General features: G+C 44.7%; 1 protein-coding gene across 1 annotated transcript in view; it reads right to left on the bottom strand.

Moving 5' to 3' along the window:
- Cc2d2a (coiled-coil and C2 domain containing 2A) overlaps positions 1–19,103 on the bottom strand; it is a 79,691-nt gene that overhangs the window by 57,394 nt on the left and 3,194 nt on the right. Inside the window, exons 3-9 of the mRNA XM_059275826.1 lie at positions 16,690–16,773; positions 14,356–14,479; positions 5,264–5,352; positions 4,837–4,938; positions 3,508–3,609; positions 2,253–2,426; positions 860–1,022 (exon numbers count right to left, since the gene is read on the bottom strand). Coding sequence (XP_059131809.1) covers positions 860–1,022; positions 2,253–2,426; positions 3,508–3,609; positions 4,837–4,938; positions 5,264–5,352; positions 14,356–14,479; positions 16,690–16,773 — 838 coding nt within the window. The remainder of the gene's footprint in view (positions 1–859; positions 1,023–2,252; positions 2,427–3,507; positions 3,610–4,836; positions 4,939–5,263; positions 5,353–14,355; positions 14,480–16,689; positions 16,774–19,103) is intronic.

Raw genomic sequence — 19,103 nt, 5'->3', positions numbered from 1 at the left:
TATGTATCCTTATTTGTCATGGATATACTACTGTCCCAGCTCTGTAAATTAGTAAAGGTGCTTTTCAGCCAGGCGGTGGTGGCGCACGCCTTTAATACCAGCACTCGGGAGGCAGAGGCAGGTGGATCTCTGTGAGTTCGAGGCCAGCCTGGTCTCCAAACGAGTTCCAGGAAAGGCACAAAGCTACACAGAGAAACCCTGTCTCGAAAGACCAGAAAAAAAAAAAAAAAAGGAAAAGTGCTTTTCCTGCACTCCTAGGGTAATCACATGCTCCTTTAAAAACTACTGTTGTCTACAATAGCAACAGCAATTGGGCAGAGGCATTTGCCTCTTGGTCATTGCACTTGGCCATTCACCCATATTATCTCCTCAGTGATGCCCCACGTCATCTTTTATGCAATTTTTATTTCTTCCTTTCTTCAGCCAAGGCACCAAGGGAAGTGGCTCCTGGTTGAAGTCTGCTCTCCCACTCCTGCTTGGCCACAGAGCAAATATATGTGTGTGTGCTCAGGTGAGTATGAATATGTGTGCATTAAGTTTTTGAGATGGGATGGGATCTCTCACGGAACCTAGAGCTCACCTGACCAGCCAGCTCCTGGGATCCTGCTGTCTTCACTTCCCCGCACTGGGTGGGTGCTACTGTGCCCGCCTTTTTACATGGATGACAGAATCCAAACCCAGGTTGTCTAGCTTGCAGGCTACTGAGACATCTCCCTAGCCCCCAAAGATGGTTGTTAATCAGTAAATCATATTCAAACCTAGAATCAGCTCTGGAAAGGGTGGTCTTTATATGCCAGGCATATTTCATCTGCAGGAAATGAAAGTGTCCAAGCTGAGCATGGAAGGAAAGAGTGAGCACCTGTCAGGCGACTAGGCGTGAAGAGGATTTCCTTTTCCTTCTGTAGCCGAACGTGGGCACTTTCGTACTCTGCGGCTCTGACTGACACAAAGTCATGGGCTGCGGGATCTAAGCCCAACAGGAAGTCCTCGGCATCTTTACCATCAAGCAGCTCTTCCTCTTCCTACACAACATTGAAAAGTAACAAGAAAAAGTTACACCAAGATCCTTGGCAGACTTGGGAAAACAATTACTAATACTAAACCCATGAAACTTAACACATCTTAGGACAAAATTGTATTTTCCAAGTAAATGGGTAAAGCATGAGGACCGAGTTCAAGTCCCCAGAGCACACATAAAAGCTAGATGTGGCCGGGCGGTGGTGGTGCACGCCTTTAATCCCAGCACTCGGGAGGCAGAGGCAGGCGGATCTCTGTGAGTTCGAGGCCAGCCTGGGCTACCAAGTGAGTTCCAGGAAAGGCGCAAAGCTACACAGAGAAACCCTGTCTTGAAAAAAAAAAAAGCTAGATGTGTAATGAGAGCATCTGTAATTGCAGTACTCCCACAGGGAGATGGGATGCAGGGACAGAAGCCCGGAGGTTCACTGGCCAGCTAGCCTGCCACACACAGTGGACAAACAACACTGATTCTGTCTCAAGCAAGGCGGAAGGTGATGAGAAACACCTAAATACCTCTGGCCTACACACGAGGACTGTGGCACATCCCTACCCACATTTACACACACACACACACACACACACACACACACACACACACACACTATATTTCCCTTTTGCTTCTTTCCAGATGAAGGTGACCTTTCATATTTCACAGGTGGGTTTTCATTGGTGGCTTTTTGCTATTCCACCTACCTGGAAAACTGTACCTCAGAAGTGGTAACCCAAACAACAGTAATCCTAAAATCAAACAGGGCTCCCAGCCTTTGAAGATGCTTATTCGAGAACATTTGCTTAAAGAACCTGGGCTCAGAGTTACCTAGCATAATTTATACCCACGGGTGGTATTTGGCACAAAAACTTAACTTTCTTGTCAAGCTGTGGGAGAGAGGCAGGTCTGTCTCATTTGCTCTCTGGATCCAAGCACTCTGAGTATGAAATGCAGAGTAACCACTGTGCAGTCTCGCAAGAAAACCCTCAAACCAAGCTTCTTCATTTCTTCCCTCACAAGAGAAGATGGGCAGATTTAATGAAGGCCCTTGCTACCCAATGTGTGGGCTGTGTCAAAGGCTATAGAAAGTCAAGTGAGGTCAATTCTCATCGCATAGTGGTCTTCCTGCTTCCAACCAAGACATGGGTGACCTGTCCTGTGGGGTGCTGCAGGCTCCTCCCCAGCCCCTTTTCTCCCTCATCTGTTTTCCCAGGCTCCCCCTCCATACTATCACTGTATCAGATACCATTTTCTTTGCTCTCTCCTGTGTGCATGCTTCTTCTTCTCCTTCTTGGTCCTCTTGATGGGCTCTGCCTCCACCTTTTACTTGTGTTTTTCCCTCTGATTCCTCTGGTTCAGGATCAAAGTTGAAAGTGAAGAAATTATAGGCCTCTTCTGCAGAGGGGAAGCCAGGAGGGGGCTGCAGAGAAACAGACAGCAAGCAGCTTAGGTGGGAAAACTGAATGAACCCCACACAATCAACTGACAGCTGGCTTGATGCTAACACAGCTCATGGAGGCCTGTTGACTGTATTGTCTTTGCTGAAGGTTAACTGAATTACAGGTTACAAATTTTAACAAGATCACCAGGCAGTTGTTGAGTATTTAAAATAAGTAATTTCTAATTACTTTTTAAAATATTATTTTAGCCGGGCGGTGGTGGCGCACGCCTTTAATCCCAGCACTCGGGAGGCAGAGCCAGGCGGATCTCTGTGAGTTCGAGGCCAGCCTGGACTACCAAGTGAGTTCCAGGAAAGGCGCAAAGCTACACAGAGAAACCCTGTCTCGAAAAACCAAAAAAAAAAAAAAATTAAAAAAAAATATTATTTTATATGGATGTTTTGCCTGTATATATGTGCACTATGTGCATGCAGTGCCCACAGAGGCCAGAAGAGGGCATCAGATTGCCTAGGATTGGAGTAACATGATTGTGAATGTCCATGTGGGCATTGGAAACTGAACCTGGGCCTTCTAGAAGAGCAGTCAATGTTCTTAGTAGCTGAGCCATCTTTCCCCTGCTCTACTTAAAAAAAATGAGTAATTACAACCCAGTAAGCATGAAAATACAGTATTTACAAAAGTAAGCATTTCAGGAAATATTATTAAAGTGTCAAACAGTATATTCATTGTTCTATGGACCAATGTAGAGATAATTTTGTTTAATAATGAGAGGTTATTATAATAACCTATAATAACGTAGGTTCTCTTCATCTTTTTAACAAAGACAGTTATTGTTTTGGTTTTTGAGTTGGTACCCTCATTCCTTCTCCATCATGAAAGCTGGGGAACAACCTCTCATCATTCCCTGCCTTCCTTGTACCCCTCCTCCCTCCCCACAATGGGGCACTACTGTAATCTTGCCTCTAGGTCTTTAAAAGTAGAAACCTACCCCCCATCTGCAGGCAGCATGGCAGCAGGGGTCAGCTGTGTAGATATGCATCTGTGATTAGGTATTTTTGAAAAACAGAAAGAAACATGATTTTTAAACACAGAATTTCTAACCTGGGGTTTCGACTTGATTTTTTGTGCAGAACCACGGAGCTTAAATCTTGAATGGCTCTGGGAGTCATCTTCTTGTTGAGTCCCTCCTACCTCTTTACTTGGCTTTGTAAAGAGGAAAAAAATGACACATTAAAGCAAAAGAAATCCAGAAATTAAGGTTATTCTAAGTTTTCTAAAATGAGGGTTAGCCTTTGTCCTAGCTTAACTGTCAACTTGATAGAAACTATAATCAATCATCTGGGAAGAGAGTCTTAGTGATTTAGAGAGTCTAGGTCAGATGGGCGCCTGGACATGTCTGTGTGCATGTGTTGGGGGGGTGGGGTGTTTTGATTGTTGATTATGTAGGAGGGCAAAGTCCATTGTGGGTGGCACCATCCCCTAGGCAGGGAGTCTTGAACTATATATGAAAGCTAGCTGATGATATACAGCAAACAAGCAATCAAGGAGCTGTGCCTTTATTCTTTGTTTTTCATTGTGGATGTGATGTTCAAAGCTCCTGCCTTCACTTCTCCACAATGATGGATTATGATTTAGAATTATGAGCTAAATAAGCCTTTGTGCCCTGAAATTGCTTTTTGTCAGAGATTTTATAACAGCCACAGAAATGAAACCAGAGTGGTCCTCTAACAGCTTATCTTCTGGTCTTTGAACATCTTGTCATTCTACAGAGTGCTGTGGCCACAGGCTTCAGATATAGCTGTTGGTGGGGAGGTTGAATGTTTTCTTACTTCCCCCTGCTCTGTTAAGACTAAACAACAACAGCAACAAAAACTTTAGACTCAATAGGCCCCCAAATGAAAAGTCTTGTTTCATTCTGTAAATCTACAAATCATTCATTTCACAGAAGATCATTTGTAGTCTATAAAGAAAGACATGAGTATAAGTCCAGCATAGCACCCAGGACTCAAGGGCCATCCTTCTCACTGAGTCTCAGGTCCCATTATCATCCTGGGACCAGGGTTGTTTCAGATTTTGGGCTATTTTTCAGGTTTTGTAATATTTGTATCTCTCTGGCTGAGGCCTGTAAGAACAGCTCATATTCAGAGAACATATACCAAGGGAGGCTAATGATGTAAACTATTGGTAGAGTACTTGTCTGGCATGTGCAAGGCCCTGGATCCAGTTCAGGAAGAAAACTAAGAAACGTCCCACCTGAGAGGACCTACTATGTATCTGTTACTGACCGGAAAACACTGTTAACGCATGCTAATTCAGTCCATAAACAACACCAAGAACTCGTTTGTAGTTTTGTTCCATTGTGAAGAAGTGGAAAGTAGGGCCAGACAGTAGAGAAACCTCACATCAAAGTAGAAAGAAACCACGTCTCACCTTTGTGCCAAATTCAGTCTCTGTTTCCCTCTCACTGGGACTGCGCAGGCGCCGGGGCCTCGGGGTGGGGACATCCCGCAGCAATGCGCTTTCTGCCTTGGACTAAAAAACCAAGTAGGAAAGTATTATTATATATAATCAATTATCGGAGAATCTTAGCTGCCATCTCAATAAAGAAAGGTCAGTAAAACAATTACATGCCATCCTTCTGTAGGGATCAGAGCAAGGAAAATGGTTTAGCAGAACGACCGCCATTCTCCGGCGCATTTTTCATCTGTGCCAATGCGAAGTGTGTTAACATTTAGGACCTGAAGGACAGACTGACTGGCTCTCAGCTCCACACATTCTGGAGCATACAAAGCAGGCAACATAAACCACCGAAAACTACAATCAGCCCTGAAGGGAACATTCACTCTGCCTCTCTTACCCTGGCAGCCTGAAGCTTCTCCCTCATGCGTTCCCTCATGGAGAATTCTGCAAAGCCTGTTCTGGATGCTGAAGGGATGGGAGGTAAGCCTGAAACATAAACAAACAAACAAAGTAAAGTTACTTGTAAACACTATTTTTCCTCAGGGTAAGTTAAATATAAGAAGGGATGTAACTTTGCTCGACAGATCTGCACATAAGCAAACAGGCCACAGTGCTGAAGCCACTTTGACGGTGGAAGTATATGCATTGGCCTCTTGGAGACTGACATGGAGAACTCTGCCCTGCTAGGGACTGTCACTCTGGTTTAACAAAGACTAGAATGAGTGGCTCCTGACCGTTACAGGCACACAAATACTTGCCGACTTAGTCAGCACTGGACTCCAACATGTCACTTTTTGGGTGAATGGGTAGCTGATTTGAGGTCTCAGGGTTTAATCCCCTCTTCACGCACAGCAACCTTTTCCTAAAGATGTAGCTGTAGCTCCTGGCTGTGTCACTGAGATAATGTACATATCACAGATATTACTGAGTACAGAGGAAAACCGCTTGAACAAGTACACAACTATCATGTGTTGGGTATAGTACTGTAAATGGAATGAGTTATATAAGTCTTCACAGCATCCTTGCTGGATTATCACCCGATGATAACTCCAAGCTCAGGTGTTATCAAAACTGGGTGTCATTGTTGATGAAGACAGTGAGGTCACCCGTGACAAATGACTGGCTTCCCTGACCACATACTTAGAAAACAGAATGCTTAAGATTTGGTCTCAGTTCTGTTCTTTGATACCCAATACCATCCTGAGAGAAATATAGGAAATATGATGGTGTTTGATGGGTAGAATGTTAAGCTCATTGGAATGGGAACCTGGAGCAGGTAAGTTTGAGGATTTAGGGGTGAAGTGATGGGGAGCTTTAATGTCCTGCTAAGGAGTCTTGACTCTGCTTCCTGTAGAAGTCTTGAAGCAGGTGGAGGGAGCAGCGTCGATGGCACTAGTGTTTTCAGAAGCTGCACCAGCTGGTGTATCACCATCCTGGTGATACCATAAGGAGAGAAGGTCAGTGGAGCGAGGGGAGGAGAGGGAGGGGAGGAGGAGGGGGAGGAAGAGGGAGAGGGAGAGTTAGAAGGAGAGGGAGAGAGAGAGGGAGAGGGAGAGGGAGGGAGGGAGGGAGGGAGGGAGGAGAGAGAGAGAGAGAGAGAGAGAGAGAGAGAGAGAGAGAGAGAGAGAGAGAGAGAGAGAGAGAAGCCAGGTCTGGAACTTTTAAATACAGTGAGTCACAGCCAAACCTAGTGAGTCAAAACCTGAGCAAGTCCAAGTAGTATGTGCTTCAACTACACTCAGGAGGACTCTGGTCTAGAGAATAAAGGAGAAGGAGAGGATGCTAAGAGTTGACTGAAGCATCAAGTTTGTGATGCTACCGAGAGAGAAACAGGTGAGGAAGGGAGACAGGCTGGCACTTTCCAGGGGGAAGCTTGGCATGCAGTGGGCATAAATATCTGAGCCACTTATCCAGGGAAAAAGAAAAATAGAAAGTGTCTAGTGTTGCATTAAGAATGTATAAAGAAAGAAATGGGGTACAGGGAGTAGAGATGATAGGAAAGAGTACAGAGGTCTGGAAGCCATCTGGGAACACAAGGCTGATGTTGCTCTAGGCTAAAGGGTTTACTAGGAAACAAGTCTTCCGACCACACTGGTACAGTGACAGTGACTATGTTTCAGTCCTAGATTTCTCTCGTTATCTGTAAGTTCATTCATGCCGTCTAACAATCCTCTGCACATGAGACATGGAAACTTGTTCTTGCCCGTTTTTCTTTGCTGCAGCAGTGAGCTGTTTTCGAATGTCATCTTCCCATAAATGTAATCACAGCCTCCCCTTAGGCTGGCGAGTCCGTTCTCTTCCCAGGGCAGCACAAGCCCAGCCAGTGTGAGACTGCATAGAAAGTTACTAATGAAACAGAATAACTGGCAATCAGTTGGGCAGGGGAGATGTCTTAGGAGACCTGTTTAGTATTCACAGTGGTTTAAAGTAACTGTTTTCCACATTGTACTACAACAACTATTAAAGTACTTAACCCCTAGGTCAAAGGGAGTGAATTAGCACCATGGCTTTCCTTGGGTACCATGGTAGTAATGGTGCCACAACATATCTCAAAGAAACAGTCATGGCTACCACCAGCTTTCGCTCAAATAATGGTGACATTTATTTTGCTTAAAGTACCTTTTGAAAAAAATTATTTATTTATTTGACATCCCTACCTCAGCCTCCTCCCACCTCCTCTCCATCCCGCCTCAATCCACCCCTCCTCGGTATTCGCTCAGAAAGGAACAGGCCTTCCCTTGGCATCAGCAAAGCATGGCATATCAAGGTGCCATAAGACCAAGCTCCTTCCCCTGTATTCAGGCTGGGCAAGGCAACCCAGCATGAGGAATAGGTTCCCAAGAGCCAGCCAAAGCACCAGGGACAGCCTCTGCTCCCACTGCCAGGAGTTCCACAAAGCTTTACAACTGTCACATAAGTGCAGAGGGCTTAGGTTGGTCCCAGGCAGGCTCCCTGGTTTTTGGTTCAGACTCTGTGAGTTCCCATGAGCCAGCCTAGCTTTATGTGGGTTTTCTTGTGATGTCCCTGACCCCCTGGCTCCTATAATTCCTACCCATGCTTCTCAGCAGGACTCCCTGAGCTCAGCCCAATGTTTGGCCTTGGGTCTCTGAATCTGCCTCCATCAGTTACTGGATGAAGGCTTGCTGCTGATAATCTGGGTAGTCAACAATCTGATCACAGGGGATCAACAATTCAGGCTATGCATACACTACTGCCAGGAGTCTTAGCTGGGTCATCTTTGTAGACTTGTAGAAGTTTTCCTTGCATCAGGCTTCTACCCGACTCTATAAAGCTCCCCTTTCCAGTCATCTCTCTCAGCACTCTCCCCCTTTGTCCACCCCCCAACCTGATCCCTCAAGTTCTCATACCCATCCTCAGTCCAACCAGGAGATCTCCTCTATTTCCCCTTTTCTGGGAGATCCAAGCATCCTCACCTTGGGAACTCCTTGTTACCCAAAAATATGGAATGCTTCACAAGTTGAAGTACCTTTTAAAGTGTAATGCCCCCCATAGCTATGTGTATATACTCTCTTTTGACTAATGGGTCATTACCATTGACCAGATACAAAAGCATCTGCCAAGGGTCTTCCCATCACATCGCTCACATTTTAGCTGGGGAGATGACATGCCACCAAGCAGAATTAGAAAATCTTAAAAACCTCTAAATGTCTTTCCCAGCATAAATTTAAACATATGTGTATATATATATATATATATATATATACACACACACATCTATGTATATGTATAGGTATATATACACATATATGTATATATACACGTCTATGTATATATATGTATATATACACACATAAATGTATATATGTCTTAAAGATTAGCAATTGCTAAAGATTAAAGAAGGAGGGATGAAATCAGAGAAGCATAGATTTTTAGGGCATTGAAACTATGTTTTGTGATTCCTTTGATTAGCATACTCATCTCTTGTCCAGACACTCCACGGTAACCCAGCCTCACTTCTTCAGGCAGCTCCCCTGACTCTAACATCAGAAAATTTGTTTCCTGTGTCTGTCTCTCCAGGTCGTGATGACTTTGAAAATGCATGTCTACAATAAATCATCTATTTCATTGACTCAAATTTCACTGTATTTTCTTTTCTACTAGTACTGAGAAATTGGTTCCAAAGTGGTACTCTAATCAGAGAAACTAGTAAGAATGAATGGAAAACAAAAAACAGATGTTTGTGAGAAATGACTTCACATTTGATCGTTCCTCTGTTAAAAGATGGTGCAAGGTGGACTCGTGAGGGATATGCATACTTTGAAACTAGACGCTTATTTGATTTGCAACTGGTGTTCATTCAGTGAAATTCTTTCTTATGTGGAATATCAGGACCATATGTATCTTAGATGAGCAAGTTAGAAGCCAGAAGTTTTTCTGCACAGAAATGTGCATGGGAGAGGCTGTGTGGTCATAGGTATGGGTCTCTCTGTCTCTGAATGTTGTCTGACCTTGACAATACTTAAAGACCTGTACAAATGTTATAGAGAGGCGACGGAAGGTTACAGTCAAGGTGAGGCCCTACGGTGAAAGTGCTGATGGGTAGTCCAGACCTATGTGAGGTTTGGGAAGGAAAGAGTCCTGGTAAGAATCACGCATTTCCATCTAGATGGACAGACCCAGGGGAAGGATGTGGAACACAGTCTGCTCCGAGTGATAAGTGAGCATGCACACCTATGCCAGAACAAGGCCGGAATACAGAGCAGAATCTGTCAACAACAACAACAACAATCCAAGAGGAAATGTGTTATTTTTGGAAGGAGAGGACTCTGTTATGTGGTGATATTGTATTCCCCAATATATTGTGCACCCTAATAAATTTATCTGGGGTCAGAGAACAGAATAGCCACTAGATATAGAGGCCAGAAAATGGTAGTACACATGCCTTTAATCCTAGCATTTTGAAGGCAGAGATCCATCTGGATCTCTGTGAGTTCAAAGCCACACTGGAAACAGCCAGGCATGGTGACACACACCTTTCATCCCAGGAAGTGATGGCAGGAAGCAGAAAGGTATATAAGGCGTGAAAACCAGGAACTAGAGCCTGGTTAAGCTTTTAGGCTTTTGAGCAGCAGTTCAGCTGAGATCCATTCGGACGAGGACACAGAGGCTTCCAGTTTGAGGAAATGAGATCAGCTGAGGAACTGGCGAGGTGAGGAAGCTGTGGCTTGTTCTGTCTCTCTGATCTTCCAGCATTCACCCAATACCTGGCTCTGGGTTTGTTTTCATTAATAAGACCTTTTAAGATTCGTGCTACACTGTTACTCTTTCCGGAAAAAGATCAGGAACAGCTGGCTTACAGTCCCATGAAGATTCTAACTGGCTCTGTGCCCCTTTTTAGGAGTTCCCCATGGGTTGTCAACAACTGCTGCTAGGTTTATAGAATGTGGTTGAATTATTAAGTCTAAAGATAACCCCAGGTTAAGTCTGTGGGTCTACAGCAATGCAACAGGCAGCAAGTACGGACACAGGTCAGCATATGAGAGCTGGAACCTGCTTCCATCACTTCTCGATGTTAACGTTCCCTAGACCTTGATCTACTAAACAATGCCCGAGGACAGGATTACTTAGAAAATTAAATAATACAGCATATGTAAAGGCCTTAGCATGGTGCCTGCTATATCATTGCCCAGCTCAGAACAGTCTTAGATTCTTAACATTTTCAGACATAGCTGATATATCTGTTTCTCTACACACTCATGGCTCTTCTGTCCAGAGTAAAAGCTTCAGATAAACCAAAAAGTTCCATAGCTTTCTCAGCATTATCCATGAATGTGAAACTTCATTTCAGGGCTGGCGAGGACACAAAATTGGAGATTTCACCCGGGAAATACAGTAAATAATGTTTGTTAAGTAGTTATGAAGAATAGCCTCACAATTCATTTATGGAACATTAGCTTTAGGTCTAGTTAACAAGCCTTTCCCATGGGCTCAGATTGCAAACATACAACTTCTCCATAACATTTAAAAAAGGGGACAGGAGGAGTCATATAAAGAGGGTCCAACACATGAAAAGCAACTGATATAACACACCACAGAATAAGGACCAAAACCACATGATCATCCCAACTGATTCAGAAAAGATGATTGACAACATTTAATACTTCTTCAGTATAAAAATGTTCATAACCTAGAAAGTGAACTTCAATCATATTCAATTCTCAAAGTTTTTTTCCCTCTAAGATCAGAACCAAAGAAAGATAATGGCTTTTGCTATTTCAACATAATACTGGGACTCTTACACAAAGCAAGCAGGCAAGAAAAAGAAATAAAAAGTCACCCAGATTGGGATGTTAAAAGTCAGATGATCTCGCCGGGCGGTGGTGGCTCACACCTTTAATCCCAGCACTCGGGAGGCAGAGGCAGGCGGATCTCTGTGAGTTCGAGGCCAGCCTGGTCTCCAAAGCGAGTTCCAGGAAAGGCACAAAGCTACACAGAGAAACCCTGTCTCGAAAAACCAAAAAAAAAAAAAAAAAAAAAAAAAAAAAGTCAGATGATCTCTATTTAGTGATTACATGATTTGGTATAAAGGAATTCTCATGATGCCACAAAAGACTTGTTAGAGTCACTCACAAACTCAGCAAAAGTTTCAGGATACAAAACCAACACACAAAAATCAGTTGCATTTGCATATATCAACAACAAATAACTGAAAATGAAATTAAGAAAACAATTCTACTTAGAACAGCATCAAAAACTAAGTACTACATTCAGGAGGAAGTCAGTGAAGGAAGTAAAGGGCTCACACACCCCAAAACCAAAATTCTGAAAGAAATTAAAGATGCGAAAAATAAATGGAAGGACTGTATGCTTGTGGATTTAAAGACCTAGTGTTGTTAAAATGTCAATACTACCCAAACCATCTCTAGATTGACCACAATTCTTGTGAAAACCACAATAATTTTTGTTTTGCAAAATAGAAATGTCTATCCTAGAGTGCTTAAGGAATATCAGAGGACTGTGAATGGCTAGAGCAGTTTTGAAAGGCTTCACATTTTCTAATTCCAAAACTCATTCCAAAGTTAACATCATCAAAACTGCATGGTAGTAGCATAAAGACAGAAATATAAACCCATGGAGCAGAATAGAGAACTCAGCAATAAATACATGACTAAATGGTCAGATGATCCTCAACAGATATGCCAAGACCATTCTCTAGGAAAGTACCGTATCCAACATACGAAGTTAGGAAAACTCATGTCCAAAGACAAAAGAAAGATACAGGTAAAGCCACCTACCACCAAGCCTGACAACCTGAGTTCTATCCCTGGGACCTAGAGTGGAGGGAGAGAACTGATTCACACAAGTTGTCCTTCGATCTTCATATGTGTGTCAAAGCACAACATGCACCCCCCAACAATGTAAATAATTAAATTAATTAATAAATAAAAGGTGAAATTGGATCTCTACCCAATAAATAAAACTTAACTCAAAATGGGTAACGGAAAAGCTTTATGACATTGAATTGGGCCACGACTTCTTGGAGAATGACACTAAAAATACAGGTGTTGGGGGCTGGAGAGATGTCTCAGCAGTTAAGAGCACTGGCTGCTCTTCCAGAGGTCCTCAGTTCAATTCCCAATGACCACATGGTAGCTCACAACCATCTATGATGGGACCTGATACTCTCATCTGGCATAAATAGATAGAGAATTCACATACATAAAATAAATAAAATTTCTTTAAAAAGTCAGGTGTCAACAGCAAAACAATAAGAGGAGCTACATCAAACTTTGAAAACTTCTGTGCACAGAAGGATGACACAATCAATGGAGTGGACACAGTGCAGAGTCTGCCATGAAGGGGATTCTGTCCTAGCAGAGCAGTCTTTTCCCAGCATCCCTCAGGAGCATGCTCAGGAGGTGAGGTGTGTACTGTATGTATTGTGGAGGGGAGAAAGGACTGCTCTAGATGGAAGGTTGAGGAAGCCTTCTCCAGTCCCAGCCCCTCTCTCCAACCACCAGATTCCTACGTCTGTAAATCCATGTCCACCTGGGTACCCAAGAAGCGGCTCACACTCTCCATCATTATTCCTGGTTACTGGTCCTCACACAAGTCCTTCCTGCTGCCCGTTTCCTCTGAAAATGGCAGCTCCACTTGCCCCGTTGCTAAGTCAAAGCCACGGAGCGACCAACCACCCTTGTGCAACTCTATCTGGTAATAAGGGAACCCCGTGTTGCAGTCAGTGAGCAAAATATGCTTCTGAATTTTAAGTCACACAATCTGTGACATTTAGTTAGGGCCGCCCAAGCTGACAAAGTCGTGTAGAAAAAAGAACAGCTGTTTGGGGGTCAGTCTTAGTCTGTTTTTCTGGGATTTCTGGCAGCTCTAATTGCATGTTGCTTCCATGCTGTTGGAGCCACACTTTTCTTCAGGTTGGACTTAGGTCAGCTGCTTCCAAAGGCTTCTGATGTCTAATGGTTACTCCACTCCTCAGCTCTGCCACAGTGCACGAGCATAAGGATTGTGCACTTTCTTATCTAATCCACTTTGCCGGAAAGGTTTCCAGTGAAGGGCAGTGGTTTTCCCCACAGTGGGCTCACAATGAGAGATGCTCACTGTATGGACAAGGACAAACGTTGTGAAGTCCAAGGACTGTCCAAGGCTCTTTTTTAAAAAAAAAAAAAAAATCATATTTACATATGTGTGTGCACATCCATGTGTCTGAGTGCAGGTGTGAGCTTGCCTCAGTGAAGCCATCACAAACCACAGGTGTCCGTCCTCACCTTCTACCTTGTTTGAAACAGGGTATCTTTGTTGTTTGCACACCTGTGTGCCAGGCTAGCTGAGCTGTGAGCTTTGAGGGATTCTCCTGTCTCCTCCTCTCACAGGAGGTATTAACATAGGAGTGTTGGGATTACAGATATGTGCTCCTATGCTGGGCTTTTACATGGGTTCTGGGGATTCGAACTCGAGGTTTCACACTTGCATGGCTAAGTGCTTTTCCCACTGAGCCACCTCCGCAGCCTCCTTGCCACGGTTCCCGGAAGTAGAAAGTTAGTGTGCAGCGGTTGAGTGTAAGTGTTGTGCAGGGTGAGTGGCCTCAAAAACTCCCCTCCGTTCTTCAGTATGGTGAGTGTTCTGCTCTACTCACACGTGTGTCTCCTCTCTGTCACTCTCCTTTAAATTCTGACATACTGGATTATCTGTGCCATTCCTACTTCAGTTACTACTGTCTACCTTCCCTGGATATAGTGAAGCCCCCTAACTGTGTGTCTTGTCTTCTAGTCTGATGCTACTCTAGAAATTGAGCCACAAAGGTGTGGCAAAGTGAGTGGAGCCCCCTTAAAGAGAGGCTTCCCAAGCTCAGCCTCTGAGAATTACTACATTCCCTTTCTCTTTGTCCTATTCAGGCAGCCTTACCCCTGGTCATCCATAGAAACAGTACCCCTGATCAAGCCCCATACTGCTCAACACTGGGTTTGTGGTTGGCAGTTACTAACTACCAGCTGGATCAAGCCAGATACTCACTCCGGGGTCCCCGCCGGGCTGTCAAGCTCAGGAGGTTGGCCTCAGGCTCTTCCTCCACCATCTCCTGCTGGCCACCATCTTGGAATTTGCTTGACACCATTTCCTCAGGGGGAGTGGCGGGTGGCTGTGAATAGATGAGAGGTTTCTGAGATGCCTGGACCTCAACTAGTTCAGCCCCCTTTTTTAAAGATGCGGTGGGGTCATTGTAGAAGGGCTGCGCCTTAGTACTTTCCATGCTGTGCACGGTGACCCTGTTGCTCAGGTCACTCAAGTCAGCCTGAGTGCTTGCTAGGAGGCTTCCCATCATAGTGGTCAGGGTATCCCTTAATAAAACAATTTTCACACTTGCTAGGGAGAAAAAGCTTAAAGCTATGCAGGGGATCACAAAAGAATACTTCACCTCCAACCCCAAATAGACAGGAAAGGCCGGTTCAAGTGTCACTGGCTAATGTGGGCTGATACTGTTTCCACACTGGATGCCCCTGAGAAGACACTGTGGTATCTTCCTCAAAGTCTTAAGGAAGCAGGGTGAGTAAGGATGCCTCTGTGCCAGGCAGACTAAAGCTCACAGCTAGCTCAGCCTGGCTAGGAGCCCTGGGCAAGCATATCCCTACTTTCTCCGTAAAAGCATTGTTATGCACTGGGAATCACAGCTCTGCCCTCTCTCTAAACTCGTGGCTATGCACAGGGAACTGCAGCACAGAGATCCTGATGGAAATAGATCACTCAGAAGGATGGGGGCATCTGAATAAAACGGTGGCTGGGATCAAGGCTCTAGAGCAGATTAAGTGAACACAAGGATGCCTGTGAAGTCGGGCTTTGGAAACTCAGCCACCAAGAGTTGCTACATTGCCTGTGGCTTTCCCTTTCGGTCCAAAGATGCCAGGCAGCTTCATCTTTGGTCACTCTCTGCCCACTAAGTGATTCTATGACACCACACGGTCGGTCCCTCACCCCCGCCCAGGCTGCAGAACAACACACAGGCTGAACTGCTAAGAGCTTCAGGACACTCTGAGGCTGTGGATATCCCTAGTCTAGAGTGGACAGAGTGGTTGGCTCCTGTGCTGTGGCAGCTCCTCAGTCCCCTGCGCCTCCCCCTGTGGCTGGATTCAGCCTGTAGGGAAGGTAGAAGGAGCTTGTCTTGCCCGCTTTCCCTCATGGAAACAGGCAGAGTTCCCAGGAGCCCGCAGGAAGGTTGGTCCCTGACTCTTTCAGTCCCCTCTCCACCTCCCAGGTCTACTCTCCCTCTCCCGGCAGTCTCATCATGTGACTGCTAGCTCAAAATGGCGCTCCCCTTTCCCTCCCTCCCAGGCTGGCATAACGATTAATCCAGGCAAGCCTCTTGTCTATAACTGTCCCTTTCTTTCTTCTCCAGGACAGCAGCTCCTTATTAAGGGAATTGGATTACCTTGCAGGGATGCTTCCAGCAGAGGAGGGAAACTCCTGCAGAGAGGTGGGGGAGAAATGGCTGCAGGCTGGGGAGACAGGAGTTAACTGTGAATTTGGGACTTGGGGGTAGGAGAAAGCGGGAGTCTCTTAAGATTTGTGATCCTGTACTGCCATCTACTGCCTCTTATAGTCTATGACCATCAGTGGCAGCCCTCAAATCAGGGGCTTTCCTCCTTCCTAGAGTCTGAAGAGACAGGATAACACATATACAAAAACAAAACAAAGAAACGAAAACAAACAAACAGACAAAAACTCTTAATATGGGCCATAGCCTTATTTGGAGTGCCATCTCTCTCTATACGGCCTCACCAGCATCTCACACATTACACCATCCACCTACGTCCCTGCCTCACTGTTTCCGAGAGTAAGTCAAGAGATGCTACTCATGGGAGGGATGTTATCTGCGTTGGCATTCTAGTTAAGTTTCTATTTCTGTGACCAAGAACAACTTGAGGAAGAAAGAGTTTGAACTTCCAGGTAACAGATCATCACTGAGGGAAGTCAGGGCAGGAAGTTAATGCAGGAACCCGAAGGGAGAAACTGAAGCAGATGCCATGGAGGAACACTGTTTACTGAATTGCTGCCAGGATTATGCTCATCTACTTCTTTGTATACAGCCCAGGCCTACCTACCTAGGGATGACACTGCCCACAGTGGGCCGGACCATTCTACATCAATTATTAATCAAGAAAATGCCCCCACAGACATCCCATAGGCCAATTCCTTGGTTGAGCTTCCCTCTTCCCTTGAGTGTCAAGCTGACAATGAAGATTACCTTCACAGAGGGATCTGTGTGGCTTCCCAGAGGTGCAGGCAGGCTTCCCATCAGTGATATGTATCAATAATATTCTGCACGGGCAGATACAGTTTCTCATCATTTCTTACCTTTTTCTTTCTATGTTGTCTTTGGACCTTTGGATTCTTCTTCTGTCTTCCCACCTCTGCATCCACATCCTCTCCAGTAAACTCCTTTGTCAAAACACAAAGAAAAGAAGATAGTCTTCAGGTATGAAGTTTCTCCCTGTGCTCAGCTATTCTCTACCACCTGGTACCACAGCGTTGAGCAAAGGGACAGTTAACAAAATCTAAGTGGCCTTCCACCAGCCACTCTTCTCAAAATAGGCAGGCTCTGGAGAACTTTCACTCTAACTGAGACACTGTAAGTGAAATGGGGTTAAAGCTCCCATTGGTATTGTTGCAAATGCTCATTCATGCTTTCAACATTTATTGAGCACTTACTGCGTACCAAGTCCTAGGGCAATAGTGTACATACAATGTGGTCCCCACTCTCATTCTAAGAAAGGTGATGATGAAGTAAAACTTCCAAGACAGATGGAGAGGCGGGGACAGACAGCGAACTCATGTTTGAGGTTTCATTTGCTGCTTCTCAGGCTGATAGCCAGGTAAGGAAGAAAGGAAACAACACTATAAGTCAAATCAGCAGAGTTTCAACTTGCAGGGAATTTTAGCAGATCTTTCTGGAAAGGGAAAAATGTAAACATCACATTCTTTTTCGTATTATGCATTGTATATTTTATACCTAAGCTCAAATCTCTGAGGTGCTCTAACTTAAACATTTCCTAGTAATGCACTTTTATAAATGTTGGCATCAGAACTTCTGAGTGAACAAGAAACTGCAAAGTGGCTGGATGTGTAGTAAACACCTGAGATCCCTGCATTCGGGAGCTGAAGCAGGAAGACCAGGACAGCCTGGGCTATACAGAAAGCTAGAGGCCAGCCTGAGTTACAAAGTAAGGCAATCTCAACAATAGATGAACGGACAAACAGAAACATCAAGGCTTTTATTGCCTCACCAAATCCACTGAAGCAGAATTGGAAAGCAGAGCCTGGATGTTAGTGATGTAAAGTTTCATAGCAACATGATACAGATGACTGGTCCACGCCACTATTATTCCCCTTTCTCCTTGGTTATTGGGGTCAGAGAAGATGCAGAGGTTAGTTCCAGGGGACAGAGCCGAGATCCCAGCCAGAGAATTGGCTTGGCTCAGGCTTTTGGTTTTGTGATGAGCTCTGTCTATCTGGAGTTCTGAGAAGAGGCCTCATCCTCACTCCTCTCCCCAGACCTGCCAGTGAAGGACCACTCTTAGTTCAGAGATTCCCTGAGGGGATGATAATGTCCAGGTGGGCAGGCGTGGCTCAAAGTCTAATTCTTAGTTTTCTTTGGTTTTGAACAAACCATTGAGAAATCTAGGTCATCTTTTGTTTTCTAGTAGTATTCTAATCCTCAGTCACTGGGAAAGCATCCACTAGGAGTTATGGGAATGCTCGAAGCTACAGGAATTTTGTCACTGCTACATCACCTCAGACTGTTAAATGAATGAACAACAGACAGAGGTGTGTGTGGCTCACACTCACGCGACAATTTGCTTAATCTGTGTGATGTCATTAAGGGTGCCCTCAGAGGGCTAGAGAGATGTCTCCATGGTTAGAAGCACTGGCTGTGCTTACAGGGGACCCAGGTTCAATACTCAGCACCCACATTGTGCTCACAGCTGTCTGTAACTCCAGTGCCAGGGGATCTGATACCCTCACACAGACATGCATGCAGACAAAACACCAATGCACATAAAATAAAAAATAAATTAAAACAAAAAGTGTCCGAAGGCTTTGTTTTCTATTTTCGAAACCCCACAAGCCTTAATTCAAGGGGAGTCAGGGTTTGGGGAGATCTGGGCACTGCTAAGGGGGCTGTAGTTTCCACTGCAGGTGGCTTCCCTTGTCTGGTCTGAGTTTTTGTTCAATAGGAATCAGAAATGGCAAGGCTGTAGGGACAGGGTTTCATTCATAACCTACATTAGTCAGAAGTGGTTAGATTTATTAGAATTGGTGTTCTCTGAGCTGGGCCCAGTAGCCTACTGTGTGCTGGACTCATAAAAAAAAGTGACAAAAGAAGTTCCAGAACATCTAGGTGGAGGTGAGACCCCAGGCTATGCAAGGTTGCACATCCCTCATCATCTGTCTCCTTCCCCAGCAAAGGCAGACAGAGAACACTCGGAGTGGGTGTTTTGGCATATGTTCAATTGAACTAAGTTTGGCCCAAGGATGCCTCTGTACTTGGCAGATGTACCAAATGTTAATTTAGTATGTAAATGAGCTAAAATCTAGCTGGGGGTGTATTTTTTTTTAACAAATATTTCTGTCTTGGAGAATGTGAGTGGCTGTTCCCTGTCAATCACAGACCAGCAAAATGATTGGACATGTTCAAGCAAGGCAACCCCGAGTTGCAGTCAAGCAAGCTTTTCTAGGACCTCACTTCTGATGAAGGCTATGCAACCCTT

Source organism: Peromyscus eremicus, chromosome 10 (genome assembly GCF_949786415.1).
Source record: "Peromyscus eremicus chromosome 10, PerEre_H2_v1, whole genome shotgun sequence".
Lineage (NCBI taxonomy): Eukaryota > Metazoa > Chordata > Mammalia > Rodentia > Cricetidae > Peromyscus > Peromyscus eremicus.
This window is presented reverse-complemented; position numbering and strand designations above follow the sequence as displayed.